This window comes from Chanodichthys erythropterus, chromosome 24 (assembly GCF_024489055.1).
Source record: "Chanodichthys erythropterus isolate Z2021 chromosome 24, ASM2448905v1, whole genome shotgun sequence".
NCBI classification, from domain to species: domain Eukaryota; kingdom Metazoa; phylum Chordata; class Actinopteri; order Cypriniformes; family Xenocyprididae; genus Chanodichthys; species Chanodichthys erythropterus.
This window is the reverse complement of record NC_090244.1, coordinates 12,122,403-12,138,198: the sequence shown is the minus strand read 5'-3', so window position 1 is coordinate 12,138,198 and position 15,796 is coordinate 12,122,403. Positions and strand designations below refer to the sequence as shown.

Here is a 15,796-nt window from a genome sequence, read left to right as displayed (position 1 = left end):
AGTTTAGGGTTTATATAGTACCAGCCAAAGTATTTTCTTAATGGCTAGGCATTCCTGAGGTCACTACAAAACAGATTCCCATCAGAGGGTTTAGGTTAGAAATGAGAACCAATGAATGAAGAAGCTAAAATAAGAGGACATAGCATTTTATAATAAAATGTAATAAGAAACAGAAATATCAAAACAAAGCTGCAAAATTACATTCCTGTCAACATTTGAGTGTTGACAAATCAATCTTAAAAAGAAAGTTAAAAGAAATTCACCTTTAAAAAAAAAAAAAAAAAAAAAAAAAAACATGTCTCGAGACTGTAATGGCTTTTTTCCCCCATTCCACTGTATACCATTTTTTTTTTTAATGAAAAAAAAACCTTGGTTCTTTGTATTAAACTATGCATAAATAGGCCTACATGACATTACAGTAAGCCTACAGCCATTTTGACAGCCCTAACTTCCGGGTTGGCCTTAAAAAAAATTATGATCAGAGTAGAACTTTGTTAATTTTATGTTGTCAAAAAATTGTTAATATATTGAACGTTTTTGATACCACTAACAATCAGATTCAGGTGGGCCAGCCAACAATGTTGCTAGGTAAACAAACCAGATTTTTTTAAAAAGAAAAAGAACCGACATTTAGCAGAGTTTCTTCAAGCTCTTCAGAGATGGAAGTGTTGTTTGCATGGAGCGTTATGAGGCAAAGGCACCAGAGCAATAAACAAAGCCTTTTCAACACTGCATCATTTTGGTTCCCATCGGAAATGCTGAGAAATGCAGACAGTCTGGCCGACCTCAATGAAATCAATGTACATTAGTCGGAGCTGAAAATAATCCTCTATAAAGGCCTGATGATCTCAGGAAGCAATAGCATGAACAGCTATATTATGAGGTATTGATTTGGTTTAGATGTTCTTGAGAAGACTGAGTTAAGGAATGAAGCTACATTAAGGTTAACATCTAATGAATCTGTAGAGTTTTTTTTTTTAATCTGTCCTGTTTGAGAGTGCTGGACTTTTACTGGGAGCTGAAAGCATATTCAATAAGGGAACATGGAAGGAGCAAAGGATTTGTAGAATTTTATGAAAGTTGAAATTCAGCAGAAATCTGCAGAGCTTTAAAGTCAAGATGAAACAAAAGTGGTGACAAGTCTGTATCGTGACATACATCCAAGTGTAACGGATTATCAGAAAAGAAAATATGTATTGCTGTGACTTGGTTTTATCTTATTTTGAGACTTGAATGTTGCATTCGAAAACAAACAAGCTTACAATCGACTGTGGAGGGGTGGGGTTAAAAACACACTCCTAAAAATAAAGGTTCTTTATTGGCATCTTTGGTTCCATGAAGAACCTATAACCTCCATCAACCTTTCCATTACACAAGGCTCTTTATGGTGGATAAAGGTTCTTTAGATTATTCAAATGTTTTTCACATTAAAATTGCAGTAAGTAAAAATTTAAAATACTGGAGAGGGTTGTTTCTCCCACCACCTCCTCCTCAGACTCGATGCTCAAGCTGGTTGCCAGTTTGAGAACACGCAACAGGAATGAGCGCAATGGACAATGGAAGGTGACAAGCCTTACACTGCAAGTTTATGAGTTTATTTATTCGCGTTTTAATATTCCTCTGGTCATAGAGCTTTTTAGATGGATGCTGAGGCTTTTTAGGTCGGGTAGAATCCATGATTTCTGTGGAGAGAAATCAAACAGTCCAAAACAAACAAAAAAAGACATTCTGACACAGAACCCTTTTATGGAACCTTTCAGAGTGCATACTAAATGTTCGGAATGTCCGTTCTGGCATAAAACTCCAGAAAGAATTCTGATGTTTTCACCTCGAAGATCAAATTATGACAGTTTGATTTAACATTACAAGGTTAAAAAAAAAAAAAAAAAAGTAAAAAAATTAAACATTTATTAAAAAAGATTTCACATCTTGCAGATTTTAAGGGATTCTGTGGGAGTAGATTCTGTGTGGACCTGCTAATGAGCTCGGCTATATCTTGAACATCATAAAGCAAACAGGACAGAGTAGTCTTACTCCTAAATACAAAAAAACAGCCCTTCATATGAAGATTGAGTAGTAATGGATATAGAAGTGACTAAGGTGATATGAGACTGTGCACTCACTCAAATAAACTTTTGATGTTAGGTGCTGTAACCCCTGAAGTTTGGGAAGCGAGCCAGGAGCTTCTACAGATGAAATGAGAACCTTATACCAGATGGCATGTAAAACAAACTCCAGGTTCTAAGGAAGGTATAAGGCTTCACACCTGTAACCTACCCTGTCCCAATTCAAAATGTCGAACAGCAACAGCGAGCTGTTACAGGAAGCTGCGTGTGATCAGGTTTCATCCTTAAGTGGATGATATACAGACCATGACATATCAAGATGGACTGACAAATGGATCAAAGTGCGGAAACCGATTCCAGATTCTTAAAACACAGCTGGCAACCACCAAACATAAACCTTCTTGACCTGATTTCAATTTCAACCCTGTTTACAGCGGACTGCTTTTTTTAAACTACATTTAAATTCCCTGTTATAGGCTAACCAGCAATTTTGCAAATTTCCAGTTTATTCCCATTAATTACCGTTAATTCCTGTACATTTCCATTAATTCCAATTGAAAGTTTCAAACTTTGAAAATTCCGGAATTTTGCAGCACTAGCAGAAATACAGTTTTGATGGGACTACCTTTTAAAATCTCTAGGGGTGCACAATATATCAGTACCATATTGGTTACTGGTTAATATTATAGATGTTTTAATTTATAATGGGCGATACTATTATCTTTTCCACATTTTTACATTTAGATTACATTCGCAGTCTTTCAACATTAAAGTTAATCTTTAAAAAGGAAAAACAACTAAAATTTAATAACACTTAAATATAATCTTTAGCAAATCTCAAAATAATATCCATTATTCATATTGTAAATTATAATGTCCTTAGATAAAACCTTTTTATTTTGATATATTTTTAATTTAGATAAAATGAATTTAATATTGGCCATTACATGAAAAGAATTGTACATTTTCAAAAAAGAAAAATTGATGATAATAGAAACATTTTAAAAAGAAAAAATGCTCCAAACTGATAAACGCTTGTCATGTGGAGGTCAAAGTGGCACATGATGCTTGTTTTGAAGGCTGTGCAGACGTCCTGTTGCAAGTCACGTGAAAGGGTCAAGATCGGACTAACAAGCTCTCTACAAGCGACTAAATGCTCAGTCTGGTGCATCTATTCAAGACGGACACGTTAGGGTTCAGTAACTACCATCTGGACAAAGGACAAAAAGCATTCTAAACCTAGTCAATGAAGCCTGACCGACCCACTAATGCTGCAAGGATTTGGCGATGCACGAATGCTGCATCAAAGGCCATGGGATGCACAAACAACTAGATGTGTGCTCTCTTTCCAAGTGAATCATACCACCAAACCCTTCAGGCTGCTCATTAGTCCAGGAATCTGGCCAATTAGGTCTTCTTCATCTGCAGAGAGAGCAAGTCCACTCCAAATGGGGTTCAGGCATTCACATCTAAAACACTGACAGAAAGCAGACGTTCACACTTACGGTCATTCCTTAGGCCGCAGATGAACGCAGGGCTTGGTCAAGGTTTATTATAAATACCAACGCATGAAGACTGTAGACTTACGGAAAAAATTACTACAACTGCAGCTGCTAGTAATGCTACATTGGCCCACTTATGCTTTTAGATGCTATGCAGGAGGTTGCACTTAGTTGTGTGTTATTTGCAAACCATTAGTCTTGTTTACTGGGAATGCATTCTAGAGGGTTCAAATGAGCTAAGTGGAAAGTGATGGCACTGAATAAATGGTTGACATTGGGCAAAGTCAAGGTCTCAATTTTGATGGTTCCTCACGGGTTTGCAACACGCACTTTAGCTGAATGCTTCACTCCACATCTTCCTAAAGCCAAAACAGATTTATTAAAGCAGAGGAGAGGGCAGCGTGTTAGGACTTTAAACTTTATGACCCATTAGAGGGGGAAAAAAAAAGTTGCATAATGCTTATTATGGGCTGTTGGCAAAACCTGTCATTTGGTTTCTATGGGTGTGCCTGCACAGATATGATAGCGTCTGCATTTTAAAATAAGGCTGATCTCTTTCAGACTTGTCTAGGTATGAAATAAACTGCTAAGATGCACATTACAGGATATGAAAAACCTCCAAAATGACTAAAATTAGGCTCAGCTACTGTTTTATTTATGTTGCAGTTTTATTTAAACTAAAATGCAGCAGATCCAGGAAAAACAATTTGACATTTACAGGCTGTACCAGAAATATTCCCTTTGCACATAAAAAAAAAAAAAAAAAGGTACCAAGTGGAAAATTAGCATTCGAAATTATGCAAATTCAGCAAAGCCAAGGACCCTGAAACCGCATGGAGGGACTCTTTCGCCTGCCTAACTTTAGGGTACAGACTGCTGGTTATTTGACCGGCACACACACAATCCATTGAGGCCAGCCAAACTCAGGTCCATCACTCGGCCTTCTGTTTAATGCAAGCAGCTTGTTATGCAACTGCCCTGTGTATATCAGTTTGTGTTACCAATGTTCTGATACCATTATCCTTCTGGTGGTTAAGTAGCCCGTTTCAAAACCCAATGCTAAATGAGGAAACCTGGAGCTGATTTGAGCGCAATCAATTTTGAACACTACAAATTTATTTTTGGCACTCAAAGTGGCTTCATTAACTGTGTTAGTTCACTTAAAGGGCTTTCTCTGAGCATCAAGCATTGCCTCTTCCAGGTCATGATTTGTGACAATCTCCCACAATCTGTAAAAGACTGGTTAAACAGAATATGGAAAATTTCAATTAGACATGGCAAGGATGGACGTTTAAGTGGCAACTACTGGATACTTCAAATCACTTTTGAGTTGAGGAGAAAGAATTCCATGATTCAGTTGAACAAAGTCAATATGAGTGTCAAGGATGAGTCACTTCAGGAGGCCATAAGAAACAAAAACCCATGGCACCTAATGACCCATTCCTGTAGCAACTTGAAACTCACTACCTCACTTTATGTGGAACCCAACACGCACTCATCTAAGCAACACAGTGAATTATTAATGGGCCACAGTGGTTATTTTAACAATAGGCCACTAGTACGTTACCAGACTTACGACCAGGGATACCACTATTACAACTCTTAATTCATGACATTTTTTGCACCAAAATGCTTGCAACCAATCAATTACATGCTTTTATACCTTTTAAATACTTGAATTACATGTTGACTTAAATTTAACATCCAACAACAGATATTTCAGCGAAATTAATATTTTTGCACTGAATATTAATTCAAAGCGCCTGATAGGGCAAGCCATGTTAAACATTACGCTAATGCATTAGCCTGAAGCCTAAAATAAAGAATTCTCATGTTTTGGCAGTTTGGATCATGTACCTTTCCTGCAGCAGCTCATGCTGTTTCTTCCATGTTTAGATGCATTTTGTCCATAGAAATGCATTATTCAGTGCTGTTATTTGATGTGACTGGCGGACGTTTTACATGCACGGTGGACAGATGGGACTAATAGATAATGGCATTCGCTGTCAATGATTTTCATTATCGATTATTATTGATTTTATCGATTAGTTGTTTCTCAGTAATTTCAAGCGTGTTTATGCACTTCACTGCATGCAAAAATGATGCTAGTGTATCAATATTTCAAATTTGGCTGTAATATCAAGAGGTCAACACATAAATTCTCGATCGATACAATGAATCTGGATTGATCCTGATACTTTCTCTCTTGAATCAATTCTGAGCTTAGTTTTAACAGCAGATGGTGCTCTAGACTAGTTTTTAACCGCACAATCCCAAACGCTTGTGATGAAGACTGCTGGACAGCGCTTGTGCATTCGGCTGAGTCATCCAAGTGGTTAAATATGCTTGCACCTCGGCTCAGAATGCTTTTATGACGCTAGATTTGTAATTCGCTTCATCCTTTTCGAACTTTATGATTGATTATTTTAGGTTTAAGTGGTGTGTAAAGGAACTGGAAGCAAGCAGAGTACGAGTGTTTCTAAAGCACGTAGTGCCATCTGCTGTTAAAAACTAAGCTCAGAATCGTTTCGAGAGAGAATAACGATACATCAGAAAATATCAGAATCACTCCAGATTCTTTGTATCGTGAATTGAGATTTGATGTATTGTCCCAGCCCTAACTGTGACTGGTTTAATTTATCACCTGCCTTAATTTATCACCAACAGCATACCAAGTTCAAATTACCCAAATTTTACCCAAAAGTTTTCAGCTAAACGTAAACTTCGATTTCGACTGGTTTAACTTAATCACCTTGTTTAATTTAAATCACCAATAGCATAATGAGTTTAATTACCTAATCCAGTGGCAAACTTATCTACTAATGTCTAGGATTGATACATTGACATTCATTCATTAACTTCAAAACAATAAGCAGGAAGAAAATTTTATTTATTTATTAAAGCTTTATTACCAACCAAAACAACTTAAACTGTTTAATGAGAATGCTTCTGTGCTACTGAACTGAAAACATAAGCATTGCATCATGGTACAGTCTGAACTAAACTATTAAAAGGTTCTTCTGAAAACATCACTCTTCTATTAGGTAAACTATCCCTTAAATGTGACCGAAACAAACACAAGTTCTAAAACTGTGTGAAATATAAAAAAACAACTCTGCTATTTGACAACACCTGCAAAATTTCACTTCCTGGCAAATGGGTACGTGCTCAACGCAGCCTGCTCTAAGTAAGAAAAATAAATACTTGTCATGACAACCTCACATACCACATGAACACAACAAGATCCGCCCTAAATTTAGGTGAGCCAGTTTTGTGCTGGGAACAGGCTATGGATTCTTACGACATCGATCATGCCGACAGAAAGAGAGGACAAATGGAAAACAGAAGCACATGTTTTCCCCCACTTTGGGAAACACAGATGTAGGCCTGTCCACAACATGGGGCTTTTATATGGCATGCAAAGATATAATAATCTTTAAAATTTCATGAAATAACTGAAAAGAAATACTTAAACACTTATTCAGTTAAAGTAATCATAAGTACTTCAAGTGCTTGTTTATAGAACAAAATGTGCACTTTATAAAACAAAACCAAAACAAATAGAAGGGGAACATGTTAACAAAGATAACACTTCATATTACAATGTTAATGTTAAAAATATGACTTATGACTGATTCATTGCAACAGCAAAAGTGTGCAATTATACACAACTCAAATAATTGCACATTAAGTACATGTTGTTCATTAGAATTACTCAGTACTTATGTAATGATTTAACACAACACTCTGTAAAGAGTGACGTTCAAATTCCCGGAAAAAAGAAAAACAAGCTAGAGTGAATGATTATTCATACAGTTCTATAAAAACATCTGTTATCACACTTCTTTTGAGTGCAAAGACAGCGCTACCAACAAACGTCCTCAATGCATCTCATTCCCATGCAAAAGCGACACATTCACACGTGCCACCTGCATGGGGCGGGAGTTTGTGCAGTTGCAGGCATCAAACTGTGGCAGTGCCAAAGTACAAACAGTTCAAATGGCCTATTTAAACTAGTGCCTAGTTCCTCTTTATCTTGTTTCACTGATAGCTTCCCCACAAACCTAGCACATTTACAAAGACAGACTGTACTCCGCACCACAGTGTCACAGTATGTTCGAAACTCATTTGTATACCTTTCAGTTGCACAAGGGCTTAAGGTTAAGAAGACGAGCGCGAATTCCATCAACACTTTAGTTTTCGCAGTGAAAGAGTGTGTCGTAAATAGCTAAATATTTAATATTTGACAACTGTTTTATGAATTAAATGTTCAGAGACCAACAGTAATATCCACAGTAATATGAAATTTCACCGTTGTGAATTGAAAATATGCTATTCATTACATGATTCAAGTAAATCATAACTAAATGTGACGAAAAAAGAAATGCTTTGCGTTTTTTATATATTAGAGTCACGAATAAGAGTGAATGTACGCATATTTAAAGGTGCCCTAGAATCAAAAATTGAATTTACCTCGGCATAGTTGAATAACAAGAGTTCAGTACATGGAAAAGACATACATTGAGTTTCAAACACCATTGCTTCCTCCTCCTTATGTAAATCTCATTTGTTTGTCTGTTACGTAACAGTCGGGATCATTAATATGTACGCCCCCAATATTTGCATATGCCAGCCCATGTTCATGGCATTAGACAAGAGCAGCCAGCCAGTATTACGTCTGGATCTGTGCACAGCTGAATCATCAGATTAGGTGAGCAAGCAAGAACAACAGCGAAAAATGGCAGATGGAGCAATAATAACTGACATGATCCATGATATCATGATATTTTTAGTGATATTTGTGAATTGTCTTTCTAAATGTTCCGTTAGCATGTTGTTAATGTACTGTTAAATGTGGTTAAAGTTACCATCGTTTCTTACTGTATTCACGGAGACAAGAGAGCCGTCGCTATTTTCATTATTAAACACTTGCAGTCTGTATAATTCATAAACACAACTTCATTCTTTATAAATCTCTCCAACAGTGTGTAATGTTAGCTTTAGCCACGGATCACAGCCTCAAACTCATTCAGAATCAAATATAAACATCCAAATAAATACCATACTCATATGATCCGACGCATGCATGCAGTATGCATGACGAACATCTTGTAAAGATCCATTTGAGCGTAATATTAGCTGAGTGAACTTTGTAAATGCACTGTATTATCTTCAAGAGCTCAGGGGGGCAGGGGGCACACGATTTATAGGGGCCGCAGCCTGAATTGGTGCATAGTTAATGATGCCTCAAAATAGGCAGTTAAAATGTTTTTTTTTTAAATATCTATGGGGTATTTTGAGCTGAAACTTCACAGACACATTCAGGGGACACCTTAGACTTATATTACATCTTGTAAAAACTGGTTCTAGGGCACCTTTAAAAAACATAATATTTGCAAATAGTTTACTTCATAACTACAATAGACCTAAAACCGCTCTTATTTCTTCATTTCCTTAAATCCCTTTTAATAATTTAATAATTTAATTCCTTTAAATAAAAAGACCAATAACCCCTCCGCCCACGCAAACAATAGTTTAAAAAACTTTTCAATTTGAATATATTTTAAAATGTAATCATTTCTGTGATGCAAAGCTGAATTTTCAGCATCAATACTCCAGTCTTAAGTGTCACATGACCCTTCAGAAATCATTCTAATATGCTGATTTGCTGCTCAAGAAAGCTAGAGTAGCGTAGAGTAGCTTGACAGAGAGCTTAAAACAAAAACATCTGGAATGTTCTAATTTAAGAGTCTTTCCATGTTCTTCCACATCCCATGAATCACTTTAGCAAACCACATTCTTCCTAAAGAACTGCCAACCACATAGAGACACAAAGCACAGCCATCACGGTCAGAACTGACCTCATTAGAGAAAACACACAAGAGGCAAACATGTATTTTTTTTTTTTTTTTTTTTAGTTAGTTACATAAAGTTAGTATGGGTGTAACTCATTGGCAGTTAGCACACAGTAGGTGCAATCGAACAAAGAATGCTTGCCATCAAACTTCCACTAAAGTTATAGACAGCATTACATAATTGTTCTGGCAGGAAGTGCGGCTTAAGTAAACGTTCCTCAGTCCAACTTCCTCAAAAAGAACCACACACATTATATCTTTATACTTGCCACAAATGCAAACACAAGCTGAAACATTCACCAAAAGTCCATTTATGATTAAACGGAGACATGACACCAGTAGCAAGCCTACTAAAGTGAGGGAAAAAAATGGGAAAAAAAAACACCACTTACCTGTAGTAGCGAGACTGCAGGTACGTCGAACACACAGCTTTGGAGACATGGCTGGCAGAGCCAAAGTCAATCACTTTCACACGGAAGGGTTGTCTCACAGGATCTACCAGCATAATGTTCTCCGGTTTAAGATCAGCATGGATCAGGCCCAAGCTTCTGAGCTTCTTCAGCGCCGTGGCCACCTGTTGCAGCACGGGCCTAATCACCTTCAGCGGCAACGGACTGAACTTGTTTTGCTTGAGGAAGTCGTACAGGTTCTGCTCCAGCATCTCAAACACCAGACAGGTGTGGCTTCTGTGCTGGAAACACTCGAAAGCCCGCACCAGGTTATGCTCCTCTGCGTTCTCCCCACTCAGTCGGGCCAAGATGCTCACCTCGATCTGGCCCTGACGGGCATACGACGGGTGGTTCTTCAGTATCTTCACTGCCACAATCTCATTGGTGCCTCGTTTCCAACATTTGACCACCTGACCGAACGTACCACGACCCAAGAATTCCAACACTTCGTAAGTGTGCTTCATGGAGCACAGCACTTCGTGTTGGACCAACTGATAGTCGCCGTCTCCCGTCCCACTCACGGCTCCCGTCCCGGTTCTGTTCTGCTCGGGCGGGGCAACACCTACTGCGTTCGTGCTCCCGACGTTTGTTTGCAACATGGCAGGTAGAGTCGAATGCTCCTCTACTATCTGCATGATGCTCTTGCCGTTCTCAAGCTCTTCCCCTTTGCATTTAAACCCACATCTTTGGGTTCCGTCGACTGAATTCAAACCACCGTTTCTCTCCGTCCCTTCTGGAGCCTCGCCACTGTTACTACTACTACCACTACTACTACTACTTTGGCTGTTTTGGACACCGTCTCCACTTTCTTCTTCAACTGCCCCGGCCGCTTTGGAGAAATACTGAAGGTCGCCCTCCGATGCCACACGCTTGTATGGCGAGGAAGCCCTTCTGAGGAGTTCCTGTGAAGAAGATTCAGTCTGTTTTGAGAAGTCCTGTGCGGCGCAGGGTTTCTCGCTAGTCAAAGCTTCGATTCTCGTTAAAGGTATAATATCCGTAGGGTGCGCAATGCCTAGATTCACACCGACCACGTAAGTGCGAGGGATCTTCTCATGGTAAACACAGCTGATGGGATCGATTTTCTTCTCTCTGCAAAAGGCACTTGTCTGGGGTTGATAAACATGTGGTGGGCAGACCGTAACCTGTGAGGCCATACCTATAAAAGGACCGAAGGGAAGAAAACTGTTAGTCTGTGTTAGTCATTTCACAGATGCTGTTTACATGAATCAAAACCAAACTCCTGCTACATTACAGAGGTTTATAAAGATGAATTAATTGAAATATAAAGTGCTAATATAATATAAAGTGCTTATAATATATATATATATATATATATATATATATATATATATATAAAATAAATTGACTTGTGGATCGATTCTGAGATTTTCTGAATGCATCGCAATTCTCTCTTGAATCGATTCTGAGCTTAGTTTTCAACAGCAGATGGCGCTCTAGGCTAGTTTTTAACCACACGCTCAAATGCTGACAAAGAAAATCGCTCGTGCATTCGGCTAAAACTGAGAATAATGTACTTGCACCTCAGAATGCTTTTATGACACGAGATTAATGTAAACAGCCCACTGCAAACACCTTTGCAATTCGCTTCAACCTTTTCGAACTTCAAGAATGATTATTTTATAGAAGGTTCAATTGGTGTGTAGTGCCATCTGCTGTTAAAAACTAAGCTCAGAATCGATTTGAGAAAGATTTGCGATGGATTCGGAAAATCTCAGAATCCATCAAGAATCATTTCTCGATTCGCAATTCAACAATTTATTGTCTCAGCCCCATGAAAAAATTAAATATTACTGTATAGTAGGGCTGCACGATATATATCGCATGACATTGTCACGCGCATTTCGAGATTGTCACGCGCATAAGCCACGCAATATCACGTTCATATCGCAGATGAATCACCTTCGATAATGAACGCGATATTGCGTGGTTTGTCAGTGAACTACGGCTTTCCATTTGAAAGCAGGTGATGGCGATTTAGCGGTAATCAGCGAACCGGCTTTACTGACGAAATGCGCGTGACAATCGCATGCGATATATCGTGCAGCCCTACTGTATAGTGTTGTCAAAAGTACCTACTTCGAAATCAAAATATCAAAATCAAGTGCTCAACACATGTCTGTGATTGGCTACAATGATCAACGTATTAGAGCGTTCGAAAGCACACAGAAGTGTTTGAATTGGAAAGGTGGAGCGTATGAAAGCAGGCGTCTATCAGCGAACCGGAGCGTCATTGATGTCTATTTGCAACATGTTTTTGAAGTGTGGATCATTGTAGCCAATCACAGACATATCTGTTGAGCACTTGAACACAATGACCAATCAGAGGCAATTACGAATTCGCTCAACAGTGCTTAAAGCATCAGATTTTTTTAAATTTCAGTATCGACTTTTTATTTTTGACAACACTTACTGTAATACTCACTGTAAAATAAAAAAGAAAATATAATTTTTATACAGCACAACTGTACAATTACAATAACTCCAATAATTTCTCCATTTTCAAACATTAAACAACTGAGCTTTTTTCTGGAGGCAAACTGCAGTTTCTCATCTGCTGCAACAGGTTTAGAAACTTCTCATTAAATCTGGTGAAATGTTTGGGGAGTGTTGCTTTTTCAAATGCACGTTATAAGTGATGCAAACTCAGCACTGGCATAGATGGAGATTGTGTGAAGCAGCATTTACTGTGAATGCTGTTTCATTTACAGCCGTTGCGTGCAAATGAACAATGCTGAGCTTCACTTTGAAACAAGTAAATTGCAGTTATTACAATTTGGTAAACAAAATATCCCAAATCACCATATTGATTTTTTTTCCCCCAGATTAATCGTTCAGCCCTAGTGATTGTAATATCGTGATAGCAGAAGATCCAGACAGACAATTGACCAATGGGGATTAGCGGTCTTTGTTTCATGGGAGACAGGCTACTTATACTGGCACAACATATGGCACAAGTTTAGACACGAGGACAGGTGTGGCTCTAACACACCCACATACTAACTCTCTCACACACTTATAAGCCAGCTGACACTCTGACAGACTAGGTAGGATTTCATTATGGCAAATATTAAGGATAGAAAACATAAAAGGGATGCAAACATGTCACGATGTTTCTTCAGGAATGCATATCTGATGAATTTCGCTTCCAGAACCGTTATAAAAGGCCTCATTCATTCACACTACCATACCAAAATACATCTCACATTATCCATTTCTGTTGTGTTTAAGTCTATACTTGATCCTGGTTGTGCAAACAACATTAAGTTTGCAAAGTAAGAGATTTACTTAACAGCTTTAAAAAGGACAGTCCCATCTGGAGGACTTTTTATGAGGTCTGTCCTATAGTAAAGTAAGCCTTGAGTAGCTAGGAGTGGCCAAGGTTTTGGGTTACAGGTCTCTCTACTGTTTTCAAACGCGCTGCCTTCTGTTATAAACAGGTGGAAAGTGACCTTTTCTCATGTCAAGACCTAATGGGGGTGGGTAAGGGATGGCACAGGGAAAACACCTGTTGATTCTACAACTGCTCGCGCTATAAAAGTTTAATGGCAGGAAATGATTGGGAAGTAAACTTTACTGAATTGACATGTGTAAATTTTCCTGGTGATGGAAAGTGGCATAAAATGACTTACTTCATTGTGTTGTAACACACATTTTATAAAAATGCAACAAGTTTTTTATGGCAAAACCATTAATGTTGTGTGTGTTTGTATAATGAATAGGGTTGAAATTAATTTCCATCATTCTTCCAGTCATTTACAAGTAATAATAAAATATAAAATAAAAAAAAATAATATATTCTTATGCACTAGAATAAGAAATAAATTATAAAATAATTATATATACACTTGTGCACAAGTAAAAGAAAATGTTGTAACCAATAAAATATATGTTACAGCTGAGCATAACTAGAATCTATATTCACTTCCAGCTCTGGAAATTCCCACAATTCCCCAATATTTCTAGGTTTTCCACAACTGTGGGAACTCACTGAAGTACTGTAATGAACAAAACTTCCCCTACCAAAAATATACATTAAATAAGCATTGTTAAGAGTAAATATCAAAGAATTGTAAAAAAAAAAAAAAAAAAAAAAGTTTTGCCTGTATTACTGAGTATATATAGGAAGTGCATGGGGATTTTCTTTTTGATTGAGCAGACAGGAAATACACATTTTACACAAAATATATATATATTTTTAGGTATAACTATTGATAAAGCTTATCAGCATAGTGTCAAGTTACAGAAAAAAGAGAAGTCAGCTTCTAAAAGATTACCAGGCCTGTGCATTTTGAGGGGATTGAGTAACATGTCACTTGATTATAGGCAAGTTTATACGGAAAACTCACTTTAAAACATACATTTCATATGCACTAACGCTTAAATGTTTAATGCGTAAAGCTTAAATACAGCAACTGAACTTCTTTAAATCATGGTTTTAAGCAGCAGGATTTAGGTAAACATTATGGGTTTGGCTGATGACCAGCAAGTCTTTGCGAACATTTAAAGATTAAAAGTTGTCAGGCAATTAAAATGTTTAATTTTATTAAAACCCAGAAACTCAACAGCTACCAAAACACATTACTAAACCCTGCGAAACATTGCTTTGAAGTTTTTGGTGTGGCGTGGCAACTTTTTTCGCAACAACTACGAGCTCGCGATCACTCCTCCTAAGTCAAGCCTGATTTAATATCTTCACTATAAAGTATCAGACACGTATTTACGCCTTTACAACTCGTTAAAATCTTCCATACCTTCACAGACAGCAGCTGTGGTCGGACCGCGGGTCTTTATTGAACATGTTCGGGTTTAATTCGCACCCACTGCATGCTCGACGCGCTCGCGCTGCCATCTTGTCCTCTCGCTGGACGACGAGGGAGAAAAAAACACAAGCTCCCTCATTTCAACTGCGCACAACTCGCATACTAAGCCATCCACGGGAACCGAACAGGGTCCAGCGTAGAGTTAAGGATATCCGTTTCGGTCAGGAGAGGTTTTTGTCGTCATGTCGAGGACGTTTAAGTCCCCCTGGTTTCGTTCCTCCTGACGGCGACGGGCAAACTCTGTCAGCTCAACTCGCTCGAGCTCTCTCAGCTGAGCGCTCGAGAACACTCTCGCGCTGCTTCTTCCTGCGCGTTTCAGTGCGGGGATTCAGACGCTTTACTGCCATGGACAGGGCTGGAGAGTCAACACACACACAACCTGAAACGCCCACGGAAGTAGGACACGGTTCTGCTGCATAGTGGCCCCGCGTGGTGGGATCTGAAAGAAGGTATTTTGGCCAATGCATATACACAAATATTCTAAAATGTAATAAAATGAAATAAACTATAATATACACAATACACTATAATAATAATTTATGATACAATATATCCGAAAACGATTTTCCAGAATGAAAATGTTTAATTTAATTTAAAAGTGCTAAAAATAAATCTAATATTACAATATTATGTTATAAAATAATATAAAACAATGTAACAATAAGCCTACTAATATATATATATATATATATATATATATATATATATATATATATATATATATATATATATATATATATATATATATATATATATATATAGCTTAGCTTATTTAGCAGCAAACACTCAAGATGGCATTTGGTGCACACAGGGGTAAAAAGTACCTCATGTGTACAATGAAATATATGCTGTATCTTTAATGTTTTGGGCCTATTTTTATGCTGGAGGTAAATTATTCTCGTGTTGGCAAAGCTGAATTTTCAGCATCATTACTCCAGTCTTCAGTGTCATGATCCTTCAGAAATCATTCTAATATGATGATTAGTTCCTCAAGAAATATTTGTTATTATTATCAATGTTGAAAACAGTTGTGTACTTTTTTTTTCAGGATTGCTTGATTAATAGAAAGTTCAAAAGAACAGC

General features: G+C 37.6%; 1 protein-coding gene across 1 annotated transcript in view; it reads right to left on the bottom strand.

Annotated features, from left to right (window-relative positions):
- hipk3a (homeodomain interacting protein kinase 3a) overlaps positions 1 to 15,063 on the bottom strand; it is a 43,453-nt gene extending 28,390 nt beyond the window's left edge. Inside the window, exons 1-2 of the mRNA XM_067378777.1 lie at positions 14,645 to 15,063; positions 9,816 to 11,028 (exon numbers count right to left, since the gene is read on the bottom strand). Of these exons, the coding sequence (XP_067234878.1) occupies positions 9,816 to 11,026 (1,211 nt within the window). The 5' untranslated portion in view covers positions 11,027 to 11,028; positions 14,645 to 15,063. The remainder of the gene's footprint in view (positions 1 to 9,815; positions 11,029 to 14,644) is intronic.
- Positions 15,064 to 15,796: the final 733 nt, after the last annotated feature.